The sequence below is a fragment of the Capra hircus genome, chromosome 8, assembly GCF_001704415.2.
Source record: "Capra hircus breed San Clemente chromosome 8, ASM170441v1, whole genome shotgun sequence".
Taxonomy (NCBI): Eukaryota; Metazoa; Chordata; class Mammalia; order Artiodactyla; family Bovidae; genus Capra; species Capra hircus.
Genome location: NC_030815.1, coordinates 106,068,454 through 106,094,981, shown reverse-complemented (window position 1 = coordinate 106,094,981; position 26,528 = coordinate 106,068,454). Strand labels below are relative to the sequence as shown.

At 45.6% G+C, this 26,528-nt stretch overlaps 1 protein-coding gene across 2 annotated transcripts in view; it reads left to right on the top strand.

The window, feature by feature from the left end:
- Window positions 1-26,528, top strand: part of ASTN2 (astrotactin 2) — a 1,019,535-nt gene that overhangs the window by 280,403 nt on the left and 712,604 nt on the right. For both annotated transcript variants that reach the window (XM_018052685.1, XM_018052684.1), the window contains exon 4: window positions 23,446-23,598. In XM_018052685.1, coding sequence (XP_017908174.1) covers window positions 23,446-23,598 — 153 coding nt within the window. The remainder of the gene's footprint in view (window positions 1-23,445; window positions 23,599-26,528) is intronic.

Here is a 26,528-nt window from a genome sequence, read left to right as displayed (position 1 = left end):
CTCAGATGGTAAAGAATCCTCCTGCAATATGGGAGACCTGGGTTTGATCCCTGGGTTGGGAAGATCCCCTGGAAGACAGCATGGCAACCCACTTCATTCTTCTTGCCTGGGGAATCCCCATGGACAAAGGAGCCTGGCAGGCTGCAGTCCATGGAGTCACAAAGAGCTGAACACAACTGAGCGACTAAGCATAGCAGAGGCGCCTCACTCTTTCCAACAGCCTTCCTAAGAAGACTTGCCAATATGATGCCCTTTATACAGATGAGGAAAGCTCCAGGTGGTTTACTTGCTGCCACTTCTGTGTCACTGTGGCCACCTCCCTTTGACATGACTCCCTACAGAACCTTGGACTCATAGTGGTATGGTTTTCACGGTGTTATTGAAACTTGAAAGATTTTTCAGTGTGATAGCTTAGATGATTATTGAGCGTATGTTCACTTGCCATCTACCACTGTGAGTCAGGAACACTTTCCTGTCCTGTTGTAGCTGAGCTTGCCCATCTGACTTACTTGACCAGTGAGATGTTAGCAGGTGTGACACACGAAAAAGCCTGAAGTATGCTTGCACGGAGGAGTTTCTTTCTTGTGCTTTCCTCAGTGTCCAATTTAGCTCACTGGTCTGAAGAGGATGCGAAGCCTGAGAAGCAGACCCAAACTCAACCTGTTGTTTTGCAGCCAGGCAAACCCCAGCCTGGATAATCTGACCCTCATTTGACCCACAGTGAAAGTCGCTCATTCGCGTCCGACTTTTTGCAACCCCATGGCCTGTAGCCTGCCAGGCTCCCCTGTTCATGGAACTCTCCAGGCAGGAATACTGCAGTGGGTAACCATTCCCTTCTCCAGGGGATCTTCCCAACCCAGGGATCAAACCTGGGTCTCCTGCGCTGGAAGCAGATTCTTGACTGTCTGAGTCACCGGGGTTCCTTTGACCCACAGGCACATGTATAGGTACAATCTTGAATGAAAAAAAGAAAAATTTGGAGTGGTTCTTAATGGCAGTAACTGGCTAATGCTAGGATCGAGTATTAAATCTCAGCTTGCCTTTTCTTTCCTTAACTTTTAGACTCTCAATTCCTTCATCTGTAAAAGGGCAATAAAAAAACAAACTTCGTGGCGTCGCCTTGAGGAGTAAATCAGATGATACCTGTGAAGCATCTAACATGATAGATGCTTGACAAGATTTTTCTCAATGTTCTGAAGCTTTGAGTATGCTTCCTGGTTGCCTTCTACAAATACTCGGGCAAGCTCAGCTCCCCTGACGTGGACTCTAGCCAGGTTTTCTGGACTGCTTTATCTTGTTCCTGCTGATTTCATCAATCTTCATTCCTCTACCTCCCCAGTGACTCCAACACTTCTTCCTTTTTGCTTGAGAAATTTCAATAAGTATGTAGCACTAGTTGGATAGTCCATGCTGGCATTTGAGCCTCCACTATGTGTTTATAATTATGCTGCATTTTCTTAATTATGCTGATGCAAGGGAGGGAGTATGGGGGATTTAGAAAGAAAACTGTTCAGAAAAATACTTCGTGAGAAATAACCCACAGTTAGTAGGCGACAGGCCTGCAATTGTGGTTCTAATTGAAAATGGCACTATTAATATAATACTTATTCTATATAATAAAAAAGGAGGCAATTTTTGCAGTTGCCCAATTCCACATGAAATTAACATCCTGTGACATTTCCCATAAATGGTTGGTTTGCACACATCAGTGGAAACAATTAGCTTGGAAGTGAATGAGGGCTGTGACTGAAGGATAAGGTAGGGAGGGTCAGGCACATTCAGAAAGACAAGAGTGAGAAAAGGGATCCAGACTTTGCTGAGGAGGGGGAAACAGTGGAGCTCAGAGCGGGCAGCATTCGTGATATCTAGGAAGAGCAGTGAGACCTGAAGAATTGGACTTATTTATGAGCCAGAGCCACAGAGACACTCATGCTAAGTTCACTGAGCAGAAGACAGTGCCCTCCTTGGCTGTCTGCCTGCACCCTCTAGTCCTGCCCAAATCCCAGAGTCTGGGTCATGGTCCTTCCCAACAGTTTTTGCCCTGCTGTTGCCGCTCCCTTGGATGATGGTGAGATGAAATTTTTTCATGCCATGACATTTTTTTTTCCATTTATGTAACATATGTTTTGGAGAAGGCAATGGCAACCCACTCCAGTACTCTTGCCTGAAAACTCCCATGGACAGAGGAGCCTGGTAGGCTGCAGTCCATGGGGTTGCAAAGAGTCAGACATGACTGAAGCGACTTCATTTTCACTTTCATGCATTGGAGAAGGAAGTGGCAACCCACTCCAGTGTTCTTGCCTGGAGAATCCCAGGGACGGGGGAGCCTGGCGGGCTGCCGTCTATGGGGTCGCACAGAGTCAGACACGACTGAAGCGACTTAGCAGCAGCAGCAGCAACATACGTTTTAATTTAGTTCTGTAGACAAGCTGATCCTGGTAAGAAAAGCATCAGTGACAAGTCATCCTTTTATAATTGAAAAGGGGAACATTTAGGCAACCTTTGACCCTATCAGGATGCAGTTAACCCTGAAACCATAGAGTTATATATTATTCCCAAGGAGAACAGCTAGGACGCAACAAGACTTCTCTCATAGCCTCCAGTTTAGATCTAAGTCCAATCATTCCTATCCATTTCTATTCCCTAAATATGTATGTTTTCAAGTATAAATCTTGTTTTCTATTTCCTTCGACATTGTCCAGTTGAGATCTGTATTTTCCTTTGTCTGGACTTACAGAGACTTCTCAAATAAGTGTATAGATGCTAGAATTGAACTTGGGGTAGTATCTTGACACCGTCAGTGCCAAGTGTTGGGATCCTGAACACAATTTGAATTCTAAGCTTAATCTTTTCTTCTACAAAAAGCAATTTATCAAAGTGCTTACCCCATATGTTTGTTGTGAGTATTAAATTGGAAAATGTAAATAAAATGCTTAGCACAGTTATCGGCACATGCTGAGTGGCTCGATACGTTTCAGCTCTTTTCATCAGTACTGTCATTATGTATTATTTTCCCTAGGAAACCTTTTCCACACTGACAGTCACATTGATCTTTCTTTACTATTCCTCTGATGGTGCCACTCTTCTGATCAAAATCCATATGTACATGTGATCTTCCCTACTGTATAGACTGAAGTTCAGGTGCTTAACTTGGTATTCAGGTCCCTCGTCCCTTCCTGATGTGGTCACCGCATCTTTCTCACCTGATCTGTAGCAGCATCCCTCTAGGATCACTGAACTCTAGCCATACTAAGTGACTCATCGTGTTTTGGAATGAAGATACTCTTTGTGTATGCCACCTGGGAAAACCCTCTCACCCTTCTTTGATGTACCGTAGCCAGCATCCAACTATAGCTTCAGTCCCTGTGCTTTGCAGGGGAGGGCTAAAATCATCACAGAGGTAGCTGTCTCTCTCTACTTGGCCTTCTAGGTGTGACCTCCGCATCCTCCTCTTAATATTATTATTATTATTTTGCTTGAATCACCAGTTTACTGAATAATTTGTTTTGATGCCCAATCCAGCTTAGTCCAGCTTTAATCTAACAACATCTTGGTGTAATCTATTGCATGTAAGGTCTTTGGGAAGGGTCTCTGAAATGTCACCTGGGTGATCTGGTTCACGCGTTTGCTTCTAACTTGTATCTGTGAACCTTTGGTCAGTCTAGTCTGTAATGGCTAGAGATGTGTATGTCTTTCTTCTACTTTCTTCCTTTGTGTTCAATTTGGGGAAGACTCTTGAGAGCCCCTTGGACTGAAAGGAGATCAAATCTGTCAATCCTGAAGGAAATCAGTCCTGAATATTCATTGGAAGGACGATGCTGAAGCTGAAACTCCAATACTTTGGCCACCTGATGCGAGGAAATGACTCCTTGAAAAAGACCCTGATGCTGGGAAAGATTGAAGGTGGGAGGAGAAGGGGACAACAGAGCATGCGATGGTTGGATGGCATCACTGACTCAGTGGACATGAGTTTGAGCAAGGTCCAGGAGTTGGTGATGGACAGGGAAGCCTGACGTCCTGCTGTCCATGGGGTCACAAAGAGGCGGACATGGCTGAGTGAGTGAACTGACTGGCTGGCAGCTCAGGAGGTGGCTGCCCCGGCCATGGAAAGAGGCGGGCGGGCGTCTGTGGTCTTCCCTCTCGTCCGGGTCTGTGTGTCTCAGGCGCCATGAATGCCTTGCACACCAGGGGACATCTGCCAGTGCACTGCCCAGCGGATGCCTCGCTGCGTTTTATCTCCAGTTTCTTCTGCTTGGAACCAAATAATGGACCAGTTGTTTCTGAGCCCAGATGCACGGCCAAGAGGGTTTATATCTGTGTGTCAGGGGGCTGAAAAAAGGAAATTAGGAATGACACCTTCCTAATCTCCTAAGTATAAGTACAAGGCAGATTTCTTTGGGATTCTACTGAGGATAAGATAATTCAAATTATGATTGGTTTCTACCTCTGTAATTATTGAAAGGGACTTAGAATTAAAATGAGAACCTCAAGTTGTAAATTCACTGAATAATGGATTCTTAGGTAATCATTGGTCTGCCTGTCTTTTAGTTCACCTTTCCTTTTTAATACTTGAATCTCTTCTGTATTATTTTTGGAATGTGACACTTCTGCCTACTTACTCCCAGTTTCAGAGGACTTGCCACCTCCATTAGCTCTTCTTTCCATAGTTAGAAAGATTTGTCATGTGTGGGCTCATAAAATAATGTATATTGCTGTTATGATGGTTATTGATATTATTATTCTTAAGAACATGGATCTTGGTACCAGACAGATCTGCATTTGAATCCCAGGCATCCCACTTACCATCTAGGTTACCTTAGTCTAGAGGTTCTCAAGCAAGGGTGATTTTGCCCCTCAAGAAGTAGTGAGACATATCTGGACATACTTTAGGTTATTACAACTGAAGGAGGGGACTGCTAGCATCTAATTCGCAATGGCCAAGGATGCTGGTAAATACCCTACGACATACATACGACAAAGTATGGTTCCCACAACAAAGAGTTATCCACCTCCAAATGTCAATAATGCTAGGATTGAGAAACCTGTCTTAAGAACCTTAAGTGCCTGAGAGTCAGTTTTTCCATCCGTACATTAGAGAGTTGAGCAGAATTTACTTCACAGCATCACTGAGAATTACCTGAACTTACATCTGCAAAGTTCTTTAGCAGGTACCTAGCCCAGTGTAAGCACCAAAAATACAAACAAAGAAAAAAGCCCTTGTGGTTCTTACGCATATATTGCATGTATCATGGTGCATGGGGGCATAGTTATAGTAATAAGAATGTTAAACATTGATATTATAAGTACTAGTAACATTACAACCCTTCACATAGTCAAAGGCAGCTTGCTTAACTCATTTGTAGTGTCTCATTGTTCCTTATGATTCCGTTACAAGCTTTCATGTTAGTCTAGCTTCTCCTATCTGTATCTGTTCTACTTTGCTAATTATATCCTTAATGTAACGTTCAGATCTCAATACAGTTCTCTAGGTGGGGTCTGGGCAATCACAATAGAGATTGCTATTCTTCTCTCAGTGGTTACCTTACCATTAACTTACATTGAAATCTCTGATGCCCAAACTATTGAATGGAAGTGACAAGAGAGGGAGAAAGGACACCAAGCTGAAAGTGTGTTTATAAAATGTGTGTTATTGGTGCAGACTCCAGAAAACCTCCTTGGACACCCACGTCTTTTTAAAATGTTGATTGATTTGGCTGCACCCCGTCTTGTTGCGGCATGCAGGATCTTCAGTCTTCCCTGCAGCACATGGAACCTTTAGCTGTATCTGGCAGGATATAACCCAGGCCCCCTGCACTGGGAGCCTGGAATCTTAGCCACTGGACCATCAGGAGGGCCCTGGACACCCACATCTAATCCAGGCATGCAAGGTCCGCATTCTAGAGATTTAAATCAGGATGTGACTGATAACAGCTGAACGGTGAAGAAGGAGAGGCCAACTCAGGGGAGAAATAGCAAGTGCTGTTTGTAATCCTGCAGTACACCTTATCAGAACGGTGACTGGTGTGTGAGCCCCCTTCCAGGGTTGCCAGGATCTCCAGGGTTGTGACTGGATGAGCTGAGTTGGGGAGTTCTATCACTGCCTTTCTGCCTCTTTCTTTTATCACATTTCTCTACTTCATTGTGCACATCTAGCAAAATGAGAGTGTTCCTCAAGACCCATCCGCCCGTGCACACGGGCTCCCTGTACAAATGGCTCCCTGGGATGGATCTCTATTATTTCACCAAAAAACATCAGAGGAGGAATTTTTTCTGCTCCACTAAAGACATGATTTCCAGCTCTCTCTCCTGCCTTCACTCAGTTTTTTTGGCTGCTCCCTGGGAAAAGGATAGAAAGAAAAAGAGAGGCATCCATAATACTTAGCTGAGCCAGTTTAACCAGGACTAAATAAGAAAGAGGAAGATAATTCAGGATTATCTAGCTGTGGAATAAAAATAGTTCCTAAGATGCATATGCGAGCATCTACAGCTCTCCAGAGGTGCCTGGGCCAGCCCCACCATTCCACAGACTGATTCCTTCCCTGCTTTTCCCACATCCTTCTTGTGTTTCTCTCTTCATTTGCAGCGGTAGTTAAGATCAGAGTTAGGCCAGCTTGGACTCCAGGTCAGCCTCTGCTCCATATGGAAATACTAATATCACCTACTTTCCAGGCTGGTGGTGAGTGGCATAGAGTAAACACTCAGCAAGTCAACAAGTATGAGTTTATGGTATAACTAGTGTGCTTATTTAAAGATGTCTTATAGATACCCTTATCTCTATTTACTACATGAAAAAATAACCAAGGTTCAGCAAGGCATGGCCATCATGCTCAAGGATGAGCAGATGTTAAGAGGTTCAGGGTTTGAACCTCAGTATGATGATAAAATCATTTTACATCGTGTTTTTACCATGTGGTCTTGTCTTCCTTCTTTGTACGTGTACTGTTTCCAGTGAATCCCACAGGAGGTTTTATTTTCTGAGGCTCAGAGAGGCCTGTTGATGTGTTCAAAGTCACGCAGCAGATGGGCTGGAGGTGAAGATCTGGCCTTCTTCCTCTAGATCTGCTGAGTTTTCCATTCAGGATCCCTTGCTACCCCCTCCCACCAGGGTTGCTCTCTAGTCTGCTGGCATTTTTGTGTGGTGGTGGCATATAATCACGCAGAATAAAGCAAGCCTGCTCTAACTGTCATGTAGAAATGGGAAGCTCAAATTATAAGTCATTAAATGGAAAATCCGGAGCCTTATAGTAACGCCGACTCAGCTTCAATCCATTATTGTCTATATATTTAGCCAGTCTATTTTTAAGAGTTTAATATTGAGAAATAGGGCATATTTATAATGCAGATGCATTCTTTTCCTCCAAAACACCTCTGTTTGCTCCAGTAGACTTACATGGGTTTAAATTTATAACCGCCTTTTTGTACTGGGAAAATTTGGCCTTCAAGGAACATGGGTGGAAAATCTGCCAGTTGAAGAGGTAAGAACCATCCAGGTTCCGTCGTTCGCTCTCCCGCATCAGCATGGGTCAGTAATGCACCGATGTCAGCAGGTGTATTTTTCATGCTCCTTATTTGATTCCTAGTCAGTCCTGGGTGTTCATTGGAAGGACTGATGTTGAAGCTGAAACTCCAATACTTTGACCACCTGATGCGAAGAGCTGACTCATTTGAAAAGACCCTGATGTTGGGAAAGATTGAGGGCAGGAGGAGAAGGGGAGGACCAAGGATAAGATGGCTGGATGGCATCACCGACTCGATGGACATGGGTTTGGGTGGACTCTGGGAGTTGGTGATGGTCAGGGAGGCCTGGCGTGCTGCAGTTCATGGGGTCGCAAAGAATCGGACACGACTGAGCAACCGAACTGACTGAACTGAGTATACACTGTGATGTGGTTTTTCTATTCATTAAGCAAGCATAGCCCAACCCTGAAAGCTCTGAATGGATGTGTTATCGCCCATATCGCCACTGGAGACAGACACCTCAGTTTCAGGTGGTGGTTATTTCTGGGATTATTCTCACTATCGTTAATATGGTCTAAAGGGAAGCTGACTGATAAGGGATTCCTTTCATCTGCTCCAATGTGAAAGTCAGTTCATTAAACCACGTTTATTGGTCCCATTCCAAAACAAGCCATGGTGTGGTATGTGAAGCTGTTTGCCTAGCTCTGCTATTTATAGGCTGTCTGACCCTTGGAAATTAATTAATCTTGTTGTGCCTCTCTTACCCACTTGCAAGATGGAAATGTATCCGTCAGTCATTGCCACAATAAAGCTACATAAAAAACAACTGTGAAACCTCAGTGGCATCCAGTAATAAGCAGTGATTTGCCAAGTGTCTGTGGATTAGATGGAGTGTTTTGCTCATCGCGGATGGATGGCTTAGCATTTACAGATTGGCTGGTGTCAATGACCTGGGCTATAGGAATAGAGTGAGTCCACTCCATGATAAAAAGCTATGAATCTACTCTATATCCATCACCTTTCCTGGACCAGTAGGCTCCCTGGGACACATCCTCCTCATGAAGGTGGCAGGTATAAATGTGTGAGCCTACATATGTGATGCCTCTTGAAGCCTGTGTTCATAACTGGTGCACACTGACTTCTACCGACATACTCTCAGACAAAACAAGTCACATAACTGAATGCAAATCAAAGGACAGTGAAGTTATAACAATAGGTGGGTGCAAGGAGTGGTAAGTTCCATTTACCATAGTCATAATGAGAATTATATCCAACCATGGCTTGTTTACTTTCAAATAGTGCCTGGTGCATTATAAACACTCCAGAATGGTAACTGTCATTGTTCTTGTGATTATATGACTAATGAGATTTCTTGGCAAGTTATGATGCTGCTTTTAGGTGACCCTCAGTAATGGACCAACCAGAAATATCCAAGCTAACTCTCTGGGAGAAAACCAAAACCAAGAGGAGGTAAAATTTGGGGGAAGGAAGGGAATAGGGTTAAGAGAGTGGGATCCTCCCTTCCATGCCAACCAGCTGCCGTAAAGACCACATCCTCTTGTCTTTGGCTCAGCATCCTCTCCCTTCCATGCCAACCAGCTGCCAGAAAGACAACATCCTCTTGTCTTTGGCTCAGCATCCTCTGCTCTGGGCTAAAAATGATGGAACTAGAGCTTCATGAGCAACAGATCCGTCTCTCTCTCTTTCTCTCTCTTTGTATGTACATATACAAAATCCCATGTTTGCCACAGTATGCTTTACATTCAGGATATTGCAGGTCAAAGCACACACCTGATGAGCATGAAAGGGCAAGATGTAAGAATAGACAGAGGACTGTGAGCAGAGGCTTGATTTCCACGCTTAATGTAATAGCCACACACAGGTCCTGGATTATGGCTGGGAAAATCTCAGCTGTAGCCATGGGGTTTGGTTGACACGGAGTGCAAGCTCTGGGAGTAGCTAAAGTCAGAGATGATGGTCAGATTTACACACGAGAGCACAGTAGGGAGTTAACATCCACCATTCTTTGTCACAGGTAATGAGTTACCCAATAGGGAAACGGAGAACCTAGTCTGTATTAAGTTTGGACCCTGTGCAAGGCCTTCTGTAAGCTTATCTCACTTAAGATGACAAACAAGAATGACAATAAAGGCTATACTTTCTTGAGTGCTTAATGCATTTTGCATACTGTGCTGAACATATATTACTGCTTTGAATCTTAACCAAAATAAGTAAACAAACAAATGTGCTTGTGAAGTCTCTTTGCGACTCTTGCAACCCTGTGCAACTCTATGAACCAAAGCCCACCAGGCTCCTCTGTCTATGGGATTCTCCAGACAAGAATACTGGTGTGGGTTTCCATGCCCTGCTCCAGGGGATCTTCCTGACCCAGGGATCAAAACCCATGTCTCTTAAGTCTCCTGCACTGGTAGGCAGGTTCTTTGCTGCTAGTGCCACCTGGGAAGCCCAAAGAAACAAAACTTCACAGTTCCTGAGCAGACTTACGCTCAAGGTTTTACTTATGGAGAGCTGGGGCTTAGAGATGTCGAGTCCCATAATGAATAAGTGATAAGGTGAAGGTTAAACGTGGGTCTATCAGATTCCTAAAGTGCATGCCCTTGCTACACCTTGGGTGTCTGAGATAAATAAAAAAAAGGCACAGGAAAGATTAATGAAGCTGGGTAGAAAGAAGGACTCTCAGAAGAAATGGACCTTTTGAACCATGGTCACCTGATGCTAAGAACTGACTCATTTGAAAAGACCCTGATGCTGGGAAAGAGCGAAGGCGGGAGGAGAAGGGGATGACAGAGGATGGGATGGTTGGATGGCATCACCGACTCAATGGACATGGGTTTGAGTAAGCTCTGGGAGTTGGTGATGGACAGGGAGGCCTGGCGTATTGCAGTCCATGGGATCGCAAAGAGGCAGACAAGACTGAGCGACTGAACTGAACTGAACTGGGAAGGGAGGTAGGAGTCCTCAGAAAGAGCCAGGCCCACCTTCCTTGCTCAAAGATAGATGTTCTTTGTACAGTCACCTCTCACTTGAAGCTCTTGAAAAACCAAACTGTGTAGGATTTTCTCTACATTTCTTTCCCCCCTTTTACCTGCTGCTACTGCTGCTAAGTCGAATCAGTCGTGTCCGACTCTGTGTGACCCCATAGATGGCAGCCCACCAGGCTCCTCTGTCCCTGGGATTCTCCAGGCAAGAACACTGGAGTGGGTTGCCATTTCCTTCTCCAACGCATGAAAGTGAAAAGGGAAAGTAAAGTCTCTCAGTCGTGTCAGACTCTTAGCGACCCCATGGACTGCAGCCCACTAGGCTCCTCTGTCCATGGGATTTTCCAGGCAAGAGGACTGGAGTGGGGTGCCATTGCCTTCTCCCTTTTCCCTGCTGATTCTACTCTTTTTGTCTACTCTCTTTACCTGGTTCTGCCTTCTTTAAGTGTCAGGCAAGTTCAAAGCTCCTTTGGGAATTCTCTATAGCTTTTCCACTTGCAAAAGGAATTAGAAAACTCATTTTCAGCCATCTCATCACTGGGCACTTAGTACAGTATATTTTTCTTATCTCTATTTGTCTCTTCCACTAAGCAGTGTTGTGTTTTAAAGAAGGCTCTGCTGCTGCTGCTGCTGCTAAGTCGCTTCAGTCGTGTCTGACTCTGTGCAACCCATAGGTGGCAGCCCACCAGGCTCCCCCATCCCTGGGATTCTCCAGGCAAGAACACTGGAGTGGGTTGCCATTTCCTTCTCCAATGCATGAAAGTGAAAAGTGAAAGTGAAGTCACTCAGTTGTGCCTGACTCTTCGCGACCCCATGGACTGCAGCCTACCAGGCTCCTCCGTCCATGGGATTTTCCAGGCGAGAGTACTGGAGTGGGTTGCCGTTGCCTTCTCCGAAAGAAGGCTCTATATTTCAATTTATTATTGTATCTCTAATGCCCACCTTAGGATATAGCACCCAAGAATGGCATCAGATGAAGAATTCCAGTTGTGGAGTGTGGGTGGCCCTCTAGTGCTAAGGAGGGCTGAGCCACATACATGGCCTTCCTTTGCAGTTATGGAAAGAGTGAGTCTAGGAGAAGAATCTGACTAGTGACTGAGTTTGTTCCATCAGATTCTAGGCACACACACACCATCTGGGGTTGGGTAGAAGATTTGGATTTGCTGTGACTGATGGTCTAAGATCTTTTTGGCAGTAACGATATTAAGTCTCATCTTTAAAATGCTTACTCTGTATCAGGCACTGTGATAAGCATTTTTAACATCTCATTTAATCCAAAAACAGCTCTATGAAGTTGAAATTGCAAACCCCATTTTAACACTTGGAGAAGCCGAGGCTCTGAGTAGTTAAGCAATTTACCCAAGTATCGCAGCTAATGAGAAACGTAGCTAACATTCCAAACTGTGGCTAGTTCTGAAGCCTTTCCATAGCCGTGCCTTGCTACCAAGGTGTTAATAAAGTGACCAGGAAGTCTCTGGCCCAGCCTGTCTAGTTGCTTGATCCTTTCTCCCTTGAACAGGACTTGTTGATTTTTGGTGTAAACTCCAGCCCATCCTCTGGAAAACTCCTCTGCCTCTATGGTCCTGATGTAGTAAAGACAGCACTGGGCTTGTCTGGTGGCTCAGACAGTGAAGAATCTGCCTGCAATGCAGGAGACCTCGGTTTGACCCCAGAGTCAGGATGATCCCCTGTAGACGGGAATGGCTACCCAGTCCAGTATTTTGCCCTGGAGAATTCCATGGACAGAGGAGCCTGGTGGGCTACAGTCTGTGGGTTCGCAAAGAGTCAGACATGACTGAGCAAGTAACAAACACACACACAAAGACAAGAGTTAGTTGAGAGAGGTGAAAGTGCTTTGCAGACTGACGCATGCAGTTAAGCCTGTGGTCATTGTATTCATCTTGTTGAAAGCACTTTTCATTTACATTTATAACTACAAGGCCACAGAGCTGGAAGGAATCTTTGAGACCATCTGTGTCCTGGCTAGGAACTGCGGAACCTGGAAGGTATTGTGTTTTTAACAGAGCAGAAGAAAATATTGCTGCATTTAATTCCATCATTCAAACTCAGTGCAATTCTCCAGCAGAAATTATTACCGCCCTACAAGTCTGCAGTATTAACTGACAGACCCAAGATCATATATATAAGAAAAGGCTAGTCCCAAGTTTTTCAATTTGTATTTGTTGCTGTTTGTTCATTTGTCTTGTCTGCAGGCACTTGTTTGAAGATAAGTTGTGCCAGGCACCAAAGGTTTAAGAACATTCGTGGAAGAGAAAACTAAAAAGTGAGAAAATTCTATCCATCAGTTTTTATCCCTGAGAATTGGGAAGAGCTGGTCAGTTTAAAAAAAATGTGTACATGAGTTTTAAATTTATTCTAGTTGTAGAGCATCCTCAGCTGGTTAGGGAACCCTGGCTGTTTTCTTTGCTACTTCTTTATTCTTTATTGAAAAGATGATTCCTATTTGAGAGGGAATGTTGGGTTCTGGAACTGGATTCTCACACCTTCCAGATTTGATGGCTCTTTCCTTCTCTCCCAGATCTTCCCAGCCGAAGTGTTCTTCGTGTCCGGGCTGCCTTCTCCGATTACCTGTGCTGTGCTTAGTCGATCAGTTGTGTCCAACTCTGCGACCCCATGGACTGCAGCCCGCCAGGCTCCTTCGTCCATGGGGATTTTCCAGGCGAGAATAATGGAGTAGGTTGCCATTTCCTTCTCCAGGGGATCCTCCTGCCCCAGGGATGGAACCCGTGTCTCTTGTCTCGCCTGCATTGGCACCCAGGTTCTTTACCACTGGCGCCACCTGGGAAGCCCTATATATCCACATTCATATCTGTAGTCATATCCGTACATCGTCTATTGGTTAGATACATCCTATTTATCTTTCAGTCTGTTGCGATTTAAGGAATCTTCTCATGTGTTGTGGAGACTGACAGGTCCCGTATTTTCAGGGGAGGCTAGGAGATTAGAGGGGGCTTCTCTGGGGCCTCAGATGGTACAGAGTCTGCCTGCAGTGCAGGAGACCTGGGTTTGATCCCTGGCTCTCGAAGATCCCCTGGAGAAGGAAATGGCAACTCACTCCAGTATTCTTGCCTAGAGAATTCCATGGACAGAGGAGCTTGGTGGGCTACAGTCCATGGGGTCACAACAAGTCGGACACGACTGAGCGACTTTCACTCACTCACTCACTCAGGAGACTAGAAATCCAGGGAAGAGTTGTCGCAGCCCAGGTCTGAAGGCAGTCTGCTAGCAGAGTTCCTTTCTTCTTTTTTTCTGGTGAGGCCTTCAGCTAACCGGATGAAGCTCATGTGTGTTAGAGAGGGCCATCTTACTCAAAATTTACCAATTAAAGTATTCATCTCATCTAAATAATGTCTTCACAGAAACATCTAGGGAGCTGTTTGGCTAAATAGCTGGGTATTACAGCTTTGTGAAATTGACACGTAAAATTGACCATCCCAAGGTCTGAGATGAATATTATGCTATACTTTGGGGAAACTGGATGCAGAAATTGGAGACCTCAGTGCTGGACCTTGTTCCACTGCTGATGTTTTTTTTTGATGACTTTGTCTCTTGGTGCCTCTATTTTCACATCTGAGTAAAAGGGGAAATAGGCACCTGAAGTGATGTTCAGAGTAGGTATCTTATATCGCAGATGCCTTTCAGTGAGTGACTAAGTGGATGGATGGGTGGATGAATGAACTGAGCAATCGTGAAGCTGAAGAGTGAGAGGAAGCTGGGTTGATCACTTACTACATTCTAGAAGCTCTGTTAGACAGTTTATATACATAACTACATTTAATCCTCCCCCAAACCGAGCAGACGTTTAGAGAAACTGAGGGTTGTAAATGAGAAGGGAGTGGCTCCATCACTCATCGGCAGAGCCGACACTGGAACTCGGGGAGACTTTCTCACACTTTGCACGAAGCAGTATGGACTAGTGATGCCTACCTATTGGTTGGTTCTTTGAACGTAGTTCTGTAGGGCGATGGAACTGACGGCATGGGCCATGAGCTGAGTCTAGGCTCTCCAGGCCAGACAGTCTTGACCATCGACACTGAACAAGGTTCCTTGGCAAAGCAGGTCGTACTTCAAGCCAAGGTGAGCCCCTGGCTCCAGCCAGGACCAGATTGCAGGCGACTCTTGTCCAGTTGATTTAAGACAGGTGGCTAAGATGTCAGAGTTACTTTCCAGGCTCAAAGAAGTCATCTCCAAACTCAAAGACTAGGATATCCATGTCTGTCCACCAGGCAGGCCAGGAAGGGTATGTGTAGGGTGGAATAGTGAATGGAGCCGGGTTCTGAGTCATAGTGAAGGTGAAGTGTTAGTTGCTCAGTCCTGTCTGACTCTGCAACCCCATGGACTATAGCCCGCCAGCCTCCTCTGTCCATGGAATTCCCCAGGCAAGAGTACTGGAGGGGGTAGCCATTCCCTTCTCCAGGGGATCTTCCAGACTCAGGGACTGAACCTGGGTCTCCTGCATTGCAGAAAGATTCTTCAACATCTGAGCCACCAGTCGTAACCTGAGTCTAAATCCCAGCTCTGCCATTTTCAAGGGTGTGACCCTCGGAGACTATTTAACTTCTTCAGGCCTCAGTTTCCTCATTTCTAAATAGCTAATGACACTTTTCAAAGCTGTTAGGAGGAATAAGTGAGCAAACATTAAAAAAAAAAAAAAGTCAGCCTCCTTGCCTGGCAGAGAATTGGTGAATTTTTCAAGAATCATGAGTTTTCTTTATAAATAGACTGGATAAATCTAGAAATACTAAAGAGGATGATGATAAAGCTGATACAGAAACTTGAACCCAAACCCAGATAAGTTTCAGTGGTAGACCTCACAGTCTGTGTTGGAGAGAGAAGAGTGCATGAGTATTTGAACATGGCCTTGGTGAATACCACTGTAGACAGGGCAGGCAGTGCCTGTTCTGTAGGGGGAAGTATCAGGCTGAAGCTTGCCTGGTGTCTGAAAACCAACACAACCTTTATGCCTTTGCAGAGGCACTCGGGTCTGCCTCGTCTTCACCCTCCTCTCACTGTCTCTGTCTCCTCCCCTGTCCTCCATATCCTTCCTTTTCCTTCTCTTTATTATTTTTCCAGCTCTCTCATGTCCTTTCCACTCTTCCGTCTATCCGTTTGCACACCCTGACCTTGATTGCAGAGCACAGCTTTCCTTTCCATTCCTGCTTCATCTGCCTCCTCCCTGCACCTTTTTCCTCTTCTCTTTTCTCCATCTTGGCTTGGGGGCTGGGGCTTCAGTCTCCTCAAGCCCCAGCGGTTCATTCCCATTAAGCTTGACAATCTCTCATATGTCAATTAGAAAGAGGCCGCTTCCCCCTCCTCCCCTCCCTTTCCCGGGCCTGCCGCGATGCTCAGATTAAGTACCATCTGTTGCATTCATCCAGGCGACGGGTGAGCATTTTGCTGCTCTGGGGAGGCAGAGCTCAGCGGGTACCAGGAGGTAATGTGGCTTGTTTGGACAACTTGATATATTGATATTGATAGAGCTACCGGATGGGATTGAGAGGGACGGGGGCGGCAGAGAGTGTTACCGAGGATGAAAGAGGCCATGGAGGGGTTTGCATACGCACTTCCCGCTCTAAGCCTGTCTGGGCTCCTGGCACCGTCACTAAGGCAAGAGCAGCCAAACAGATGGATAGGATTTGCTATGGTCGGGATCAGAAACCCCTGCAGCCCAGGGGAGCAAACCTTGCCTCTCTGTGTATCTTCCTCTGCTCCCAGCTGGTCAGATTGGCATCAGCTTAGGAGAAAATAAAGCAGAAATAACAGGATAGGAAGAGGCTGACCTTTTGGAGTGGCTGAATGTCAGAGCCACGATGAAAAGGGATGATGTATCAGTCGAGGTTCCAGCTGGGCAAAAAAGGCGTCCTCCAATGGGATTTTTAGGAGAAATTCAACAAAGTGACTGTTCATAGAGAATAGTTAGAATTCAGAGAATCAATGGGGAGAAACCAGGAAAAAATAAGTATCAGGAAGCCCAGTACTAATTCCTAGAACTGAAGGGGCAGGGAGAGGGCATGGTTTTATTAGAGTCCCTGAGAACTGGTTGTGGAAAAGGGGCTGTGGCAGAAGATGATTGTGAAGGGTCAGTCATTTGATGACTCTTTGTAACCCCATGGACTGTAGCCTGCCTCGTTTCTCTGTCCCTGAGACTCTCTGGGCAGTCATACTGGAGTGGGTTGCCATTCTCTTCTCCAGGGGTTCGTCCCAATCCAGGGATCGAGCCCAGGTCTCCTGCATTGCAGGTGGATTGTTTACCATCTGAGCCACCAGAGAAGCCCCGAGGGTCCCAGCCTCTATCGGAAATGTGATGTGGAAACAGGAAAGGAGCAAGGGAAGACATCCTCTCAAACCTCCTCCTCCCAGATCCTTCCAGGCCATCTCCCTGGGAGAACTCAACCAATAGCCAGATGACGAAGACCTGCAGAGTAGCCCGTTGAGGGTCTGCCTCCAGGAATCCAAGGAGCAGAATGAACCCGTGGTTGGAAGATGGGTGTGGGGTGAAAGAGAGATCAGATAATGCAGGTCAGGAGTGGGTCTGTGTTCCATGGCCTGCACTGTGTCAGAAGCTAATGTTCTTAATCATTACACACACTCCCTTTCTACCTCTCTAAAGAATGCATGTGTAGAGCCTCCGTAGAGTCCAGGTTCTCTCTGATGAGTACAAGACCCACATCTACTCAACCCTTCTCCACGCAGACATATGGGAGGCATCAAGTACTCTTCGCTAAAACGAAACTCACATTCATTTCTCTTGCGATGTCTCTCCTCTCATTGAGAGGTGCCTCTTCTGCCAGAACCGGAGCCATCCTCTCTACCTCCCTCTCCCTTATCCTCCCTTTCCAGTCAGTCACCACTCCTGTAGGAGTTCCTCCTACAAAATAGCTCTCACATTCCCCCCTTGCTCTCTCTCCACCACTCTGCCATTTCTGTCTCTGCTCTCTCCTGATCCATCTCCTTTATTTCTGTCTCCACCTCTGCTACTCTACCATCTCATACATGGATTAGATCGCATACATCTCATATACGGACTTCTGTGCTCTGACACTGCCTTCCTACTTGGCCTTCTCACTTCTATTTCTAACCTTCTCCCGTGAATTCTTCTTGCTACCACCAGAGGCATCTTCCCTCAGTGAAGATCTGCCACCTAAAACCTTCACCGTGTTCTCTCCTTGATAAGACCCAGAAGAGTGAGGGTTAGGGTGAAAGTCAAGGTTAGTGTTAGTACTGGGATTTCCTACCTCTCTAGATGATCTCCTACCACTTGCTTTCAGCTTTCCAGCTGCAGGGGTGATTGGAGCCCCTCTGACATTTCTGCTCCCCATGGGGTCTTTGTTTAGACTCTGTCTTCTGACCCCTCTGCTTTCTTCCCCTGCAGCCCCACCAGCAGCTCCCTTTTCACCTGGTTAACTCATACTCTTGCCAGATCTTAGTCATGCTGCTCACGTCCTTGAAACAAATTTCTATGACTTTCCTAGACAAAGGCATATCCCTCCAACACAGCCCTTTATATCATCTTCCACTTCTCCTTTTTGCTGTGTGTTACTGGCAAATGTTGCATTTCTCTTGTCATTCATGTCGTTACTGTTGGTCTTCCGGTCCACTTGGTGAGCACCACAGGGGGGTTTTATTTGTTGTTGTTTCTACCATCATGCCCTGTTATGGACCGAAAGTTTATGTCCCCCTCAAATGCATATGCTGAAGCCTTAACCCCCAATGTGACTGTGACTTAGTCTCCTAGACCCGCCATAGCAAAAGACCATGCACTGGGGGGCTTAAACAGCAGACGATTACTCTTCCCCAGCTCTGGAGGGCGTCATCATGGTCGAGTTCTCCTGAAGGCTCTCTTTGTGCCGTGTAAATGGCCACCCCCTCTGTGCAAGGCGGATGGGGGAAATCTTTCTCTGCTTGAGTTTTTCCAAAAGAACTTACTGGCCATAACAAGCACTCTCTTCCAACAACACAAGAGAAGACTCTACACATGGACATCACCAGATGGTCAATACCGGGATCAGATTGATTATATTCTTTGCAGCCAAAGATGGAGAAACTCTATACAGTCAGCAAAAACAAGACTGGAAGCTGACTGTGGCTCAGATCATGAACTCCTTATTGCCAAATTCAGACTTAAAATGAAGAAAGTGGGAAAAAACCACTAGACCATTCAGGTAGACCTAAATCAAATCCCTTATGATTATACAGTGGAAGTGAAAAATAGATTAAGGGACTAGATCTGATAGACAGAGTGCCTGATGAACTATGGACGGAGGTTCATGACATTGTACAGGAGACAGGGATCAAGACCATCCCCATGGAAAACAAATGCAAAAAAGCAAAACGGCTGTCTGAGGAGGCCTTACAAATAGCAGTGAAAAGAAGAGAAGTGAAAAGCAAAGGAGAAAAGGAAAGATATAACCATCTGAATGCAGATTTCCAAAGAATAGCAAAGAGAGATAAGAAAGCCTTCCTCAGCAATCAATGCAAAGAAATAGAGGAAAACAACAGAATGGGAACGACTAGAGATCTCTTCAAGAAAATTAGAGACACCAAGGGAACATTTCATGCAAAGGACAATAAAGGACAGAAATGGTAGGGACCGAACAGAAGCAGAAGATATCAAGAAGAGGTGGCAAGAATACACAGAAAAACTGTACAAAAAAGATCTTCATGGCCCAGATAATCATGATAGTGTGATCACTCACCTAGAGCCAGAAATCCTGGAATGTGAAGTCAAGTGGGCCTTAGACAGCATCACTATGAACAAAGCTACTGGAGGTGATGGAATTCCAGTTGAACTCTTTCAAATCCTGAAAGATGATGCTATGAAAATGCCACACTCAATATGCCAGCAAATTTGGAAAACTCAGCAGTGGCCACAGGACTGGAAAAGGTCAGTTTTCATTCCAATTCCAAAGAAAGGCAATGCCAAAGAATGCTCAAACTACCCCACAATTGCACTCATCTCACATGCTAATAAAGTAATGCTCAAAATTCTCCAAGCCAGGCTTCAGTAGCACATGAACCATGAACTTTCAGATGTTCAAGCTGGTTTTAGAAAAGGCAGTAGAACCAGAGATCAAATTGCCAACATCCGCTGGATCATGGAAAAAGCAAGAGAGTTCCAGAAAAACATCTATTTCTGCTTTATTGACTATGCCAAATCCTTTGACTATGTGGATCACAATAAACTGTGGAAAATTCTGAAAGAGACAGGAATACCAGACCACCTGACCTGCCTTTTGAGAAACCTATATCCAGGTCAGGAAGCAGCAGTTAGAACGGGACGTGGAACAACAGACTGGTTCCAAATAGGAAAAGGAGTACGTCAAGGCTGTATATTGTCACCCTGCTTATTTAACTTCTATAGAGTACATCATGAGAAACGCTTGCCTGGAAGAAGCACAAGCCCGAATCAGGATTGCCAGGAGAAATATCAATAACCTCAGATATGCAGATGATACCACCCTTATGGCAGAAAGTGAAGAGGAACTAAAAAGCCTCTTGATGAAAATGAAAGAGGAGAGTGAAAATGTTGACTTAAAGCTCAACATTGAGAAAACGAAGATCATGGCATCTGGTCCCATCACTTCATGGGAAATAGATGGGGAAACAGTGGAAACAGTGTCAGACTTTATTTTTCTGGGCTCCAAAATCACTGCAGATTGTGATTGCAGCCATGAAATTAAAAGACGCTTACTCTTTGGAAGGAAAGTTATGACCAACCTAGATAGTATATTGAAAAGCAGAGATATTACTTTGCCAACAAAGGTCCGTCTGCTCAAGGCTATGGTTTTTCCAGTGGTCATGTATGGATGTGAGAGTTGGAGTGTGAAGAAAGCTGAGCACCAAAGAATTGATGCTTTTGAACTGTGGTGTTGGAGAAGACTCTTGAGAGTCCCTTGGACTGCAAGGATATCCAACCAGTCCATCCTAAAGGAGATCAGTCCTGAGTGTTCATTGGAAGGACTGATGCTGAAGCTGAAACTCCAATACTTTGGCTACCTCATGTGAAGAGTTTACTCATTGGAAAAATCCCTGATGCTGGGAGGGATTGGGAACAGGAGGAGAAGGGGATGACAGAGGATGAGATGACTGGATGGCATCACAGACTCGATGGACATGAGTTGGAGTGAACTCCAGGCGTTGGTGATGGACAGGGAGGCCCTGGCGTGCTGCAATTCATGGGGTCGCAAAGAGTCGGACACAACTGAGCTACTGAACTGAACTGAACTGAAGGCCACCGTGCTCTATGATTAGGGCCCCGATTTTATGGTCTCATTAATCTTAATTACATTCTAAAGGTCCCATCTCCAAATGTAGTCTGCTATAGACTGAGCCCTGTATTCCACAATTCACATATTGTAGACCTAACCCGCAGTGTGACTGTATTGGAGACAAGGCTTTTGATAGGTCATTAAAATTCAGTGAGAAAATAAGCTTGGGGTCCTAATTCAATAGGGTTTGTGTCCTCATAAGAAGAGGAAGACATCTATCTCCCTTTCTCTCTCTCTCTTTTTGTCCCCACTTCCCTCTCAACATGGATACACTGAGAAAATCCCACATGGACAAACAGTAAGAAGGAGCCATCTTCAGACGAGAATCTGACCAGTTTACATTATCCAGTCTGTGATTTTTGTTATGTAAGCCCAAGCAGACCAAGACATATTTTCTGAAAATACCGTAGAAGGAATGAATGAGTGTGGAGATGAATGAATCCCTGGATTTGACAGATAGGTATGAGTCCCGCCCTGCCTCCAGCCTTGGTGGATTACAGACTGTGACTTACTCTGGACTTTGGACCACAGGATAGCCCAGTTCTGACAGTTGTGTGTAGATCAGTCTCCTTTCCAGGTTTAAAGCATCAGGATTGGGCGTGACTATACTTCTCAGAAGGGATTGTAGGCTTTTGCTGGGGGATTCTGTATCATAGGCTTGGAGTAGTGGACCTGTGTTTGGAACTTTCTTCTTGGCTCACCTTTAAGTAGACTTAACTGAGATACCTGGGGATACGGACATCAAAAGAGGCATATATACCACAGGGCCACTTGTATTGTCTATTGTCTTTTCCTTAGCAAGCTGAGATTTCCCTCTATGTCCCTGAAGATGAGGTTTCTCAGCGTCTGATACCCAAACCAGCCCTTTGGGTAGGACACATTTGTGTCCTGCAGACACGTCTGTGTCTAAGCTGATACCCAAACCAGCCCTTTGGGTAGGACACATTTGTGTCCTGCAGACACATCTGTGTCTAAGCTGATAAAACTTCCTGAGAAAACAGGATCTCCTTAAAATTGGTGTTGGGATGTTCAGAAGCCTTCTTTGTCCACTCTGGAAAAGGCCCCTCAAAGAAACAGGAATCTTTAGCACATCCCGTTCCTTGTCATCAGACAGCAGGTGGCTTAAACTGAAGAACTTTCCCGGCCTCTGGAGATGTCAGTGGAGGGAGGGCTGAGTCTGAAGACTTCAAAGTCGGGACTGTCTTTGGGGATTTCTCGGAACAAAGGCCCAGAGACCGTTCAGCCAGTCTCTTTTCTTCTTTCTCATTTCCTCTCCTCTCCTTTTATGTTGGTTCTCTGCTTCCTTCTCAAGGTCTGTGTTTTTTTGTGTTTTTTTTTTTTGTTTTACTTTTATCCTCAACTTTTTTTCCCCCCCTCTGCCCTTCTGACATCACTCTCTCCATTGCCTGTAACTTTCTACCAGACTCAATTTGGAAATTTCTGAAAATGTGGCTACTGGAAGCTCCTTGGAGGGTGTTGAAACAAATGGAACATTGGAGTGGGGTTTAGAAGGCTTGACTCTACTGCTTGGCAGCTTAGAGCAAGTTGGATGCCTTGTTTGGGGGAGCTTCAGGTTCCCTTGGTGAAATGGGGCTCTTGTACCAAGCAGCCTGTGTGTCCCAGCACCATGTGTGTGTATGTGAAAGTCACTCAGTCGTGTCTGACTCTGCGACCCCATGGGCTGCACAGTCCGTGGGATTCTCCAGGCCAGAATACTGGGGTGGGTAGCCGTTCCCTTCACCAGGGGATCTTCCCAACCCAGGGACTGAACCCTGGTCTCCCACATTGCAGGCGGATTCTTTACCAGCTCAGCCACCATTCTCCTGAAATGACGTTCGCCCCAGGGCTGCTGTCTGCCTTTCCTGACACTGCTCTGGTTCAGGCTTCCTTGTCTCTGGCTGGCTCCTGCAAAAGCCTCTGGCTCGCCTTTCTCCTTGCCTCTGTGTGTGTACTCCACACTCTGGTTAGCAATTGTTATCACAGGGCCTTAACTGGAGCATACCAATTTCCTCTTTAAAACCTTTCAACAATCACCTTTTGCCTTTGGGATAAAAATCTTTAACTCCACAAGGTGGCTCTCAAGGTGATCTGGCCTCTGCTGCCTCATCTGCTCTGCCCAGGCTCCACAGCAGCCACACAGAACTTCTTTCATTTACTCAAGCACTGTGTTCTTTCTGGCTTCAGGTCTGTGCACATGCTTCTCCTTCCACCCAGGGCACTCTCTTATCCCAGATCTTCTCAGCAATTCCACCTTATCTTATTTGCTAATTCCTAACCATGTTTAAGGCCTCGGTGGAGGTATTGTCTCCTCCAGGAAGCCCACCTTGACTCCTAGGATGGGTGAGCCGACCTTCTTGGTGCTCCTGTAGTACGCTGTATTCTCCTATCACAGGAGTATTGCAAGGTGTTGGCAATGCCTCGATATGTGTCCTACCAAGCTGTGGATTCTTGGAATCATGGATGGTGTTCACCATCATATCTCAAGGGCATGGGGGTGGTACCCTTAAAAACATAGTAAGTGTGGCATCAGTAAATGTGCGGGGCGTTAGATTCATCTCTCCTGGCCTCCCTGACTCCTGGATCGTCACTGGGTCTGGGAGGGAGCTCCAGACACACAGGGGGTGGGGGGCCCAAGCCCAATTCTCCAGGGCCTGAGGGTGAGCCAAGCCCTAACTTTAGCCCCTTTGCCCACCCTGTAGCAGCGGCTGAGGCGACGCAGGAGCCAGTGGAGTCCCTGATGCAGAAGTTCAAGGAGAGTTTCCGCGCGAACACGCCCATCGAGATCGGTCAGCTGCAGTCGGCACCACGCAGCGTCTCAGCAGGGAGGCGGAAGAGGAGAAGCAGGCCCCGAGGTAGGTCCCCCGGGCGTCTCTGGCCAGGATGTCCACCGGCTCTGCCCAGGTTCTGAGGGTGCCAGGAAGAACTGCCCTCTTCCCCCAGCTTTCCTCTGCTCACAGAACCCACGCCACTATCTCCCCGAGGTCATCTCATCTGAGGCCCTGCAGAAAGAGGACCTGCGTCCCTGGGTGTAAAGGTCCCCTCTCTGGGCCCCAGCCTCCTCCTCTGAGAATGGGAATGAATTGCCATCTCCTAGAGCGGTTGGGAAGATTAGCATCAATCTGTGGACCGTGCCCAGCACAGCAGCAGAGCAGCAGGATACACTTCAAGTGTGGCTGGTGTCATTTTGGTCATACTGAGCGACTGAACTGAACTGGTGTCACTTTGGAGAGAGTGAGATAGGATGTGCTCATGGGAGACATTCTCAGACGGGGGTCACAGAGCAGGGTTTGGACCGCCTCTTTCATTGCCTGGAGAATCTAGTGGTCAAAGGAGGAGTGCTGTAAGTTAGACAGACTAGATTCAGATTTTGGTTCTGCCGTTACCTAACACTTTGGGCAGTTTCTTCACTTTTCCAAGCCACTCGTCTCTGCCTAGCTTGCCATAACATCTCAGCACAGGGCCAGCCAGCATACAATCAAAAAGTAGATCTGTCCCTCTTCCTCCTCCCTTTCCTCCCCATCATTATCATCATCAGCGTCATCACCATCTCCTTCTTCCTCTGACCTCACAGGTGACTTTGTGTCTGCGGCGACCGCCACCCCCATCATTGCCTAACCTCCCAAACTCAACTTCATCCTTCTGTCCAAGCCATGATCTCCAGCCAGTCATTCTTCCTCTTGACTCTTACTTCCCTAGTGCCTATAATTTGGTTCTGTTTATGTTGCTCTCCTCCTTCCCTGGCTTCAGAGGTTGTCCAGTGTCTACAGAAATGTTCGTGCTTATGAAAATGGCCTTTGAGGCCAGTGCAGAGCGCCAGTCTCTGTGCTGTGCTTCTAAATCCATGTGTTTCCACTTCCATGTTCTTTTCCATACCGTTTCCTCTCTGCGAAAATTCCTGTCTAGCCCCGATGAATGTTTATTGGCAGTTACTGACACTTTCTTACTCCAGGCAGGAGGCTAAATGCTTTGCCTATCTCATTTGATGGTCAGTAACAGGTACTGTGGTGATGCCCCTCTTACAGATGTTGTCGCTAAGGCACAGAGTCACCCAGAGGGACACTCTAGTAAGTATCAGAGCCAGGTAGAGCTGAACAGTCTGAGTCTCAAACTTTTTTTTCCACTAAACCGTTAGATTCTGTCCCAGTGAAGTCCTCCCTCTCTTTCCAAGCTTAACATGCATGGTGTATATTGGCAAAGAGATCACTGATAGTCACCATCACAGTTCACCCTGAATTCTCCCAAGTGTGAATTCTCTCACATCTTTATCCATGTGTTAAAGACTGACTCCATTTTTGTGTAATGTCATTTGCTTATGTCTGGCTCCCTCCTTAGCTAGACAGAGAGTTCTTTGAAGGCAGGAAGTATCTTATTATTGGAATCATCTTTGTGTTTCTGAGACTAAATCAGTGTCTGCATGCATAGTAGACACTTGTTATTCTCTAGATCGTAATCCTGTGAATTCCTGTATCCAATGAAAAACCAAGATCTACACATTGAGCCAAGGTCATAAATTGAGACAGAGGTTGAGGATTGAGTTCCTTGTTGGAATTCATGTGGTAAACCCCCAGTTGAACCACTGGATAATGATAAAAAGATTAGTTGCTTTGAGGTCAGCAATGTCTGAGCACTAACCCAGCCCTGTTGGTGTCAACTTGCTTAGCTTTGGAAGAGTCATTGGATGTCTCTGAGCCTCCAGTTCGTCTTCTGTAGAATGGGGATGCTGACCCCTACATCAGAGGATTGTTGTAAACATCTGATGAAATGAAGAATGTAGAATACCTTGGAGCTCTTAGCTAATGTATATTAGGAACTGAAAAATGCTCTCTTGAAAAATGATCACTTGTAATTCCACTCAGCTTTAACTGTCCATCTTTATTGCTCCAGCATCCACCAAGAATCTCCTACCCATATCCTTTCTACAAATATAGTCCCCATAAATACACTTGATGCCAAGTCCATAACTTCACTGCTCTCCACCATCAATCTGAATTCCTTTCCTTAATGTCATATCCTTAACACTTTTTTATGTCAATGCTTTCTTCCAATAACCATCTCTTTTATGCACCATAACTGTCTTAAGGAGGCCTTTTCTGTTAGGCATTTGTGCTGTGCTTAGTCGCTCTGTTGTGTCCAACTCTTTGCGACCCCATGGACTGTAGCCTACCAGGCTCCTCTGTCCATGGGGATTCTTCAGGCAAGAATACTATAGTGGGTTGCCATGCCCTCCTCCAGGGGATCTTCCCAACTCAGGGATCAAACCCAGGTCTTCCACATTGCAGGTGGATTCTTTGCCATCTGAGCCAGTAGGGAAGCCCTTGTTAGGCATTTGGGTTATTTCTAATTATTTCACAATGATAAGCAATGCCATGTCAAACTTTTTTTTATTTTGGAAAAAACTTGGCCTTTGTGTTGGATTCTGTTTTCCCTTCTTGAATTTCAGAATTATATTGTTAGTGAAATCTATTATTTGGCTTAGACCATAATTGAATATATCCACTCATTTTAATTTATAAGTTAGATGGGGACCAAGAGAAGTCATACAGGTAGAAATTCATTTTTTTCCCTTAAATGTATTTCAAATTTGTCCCAGATATATTAGTCACCATTGTGACCATTGCCGCTTCTTACCTCCTGCTTATGACTGTATCCTCCTGAGGTTCTTCCCAAAGCAAGCCAGAGTAATCTTTTAAATAAGATAAGGTCACTCTTCCACTTAAAATTATTCAGTGTTCCCTGTTATATTTACTTTTTCTTTAATTTTTATTAGTGTATAGTTGATTTA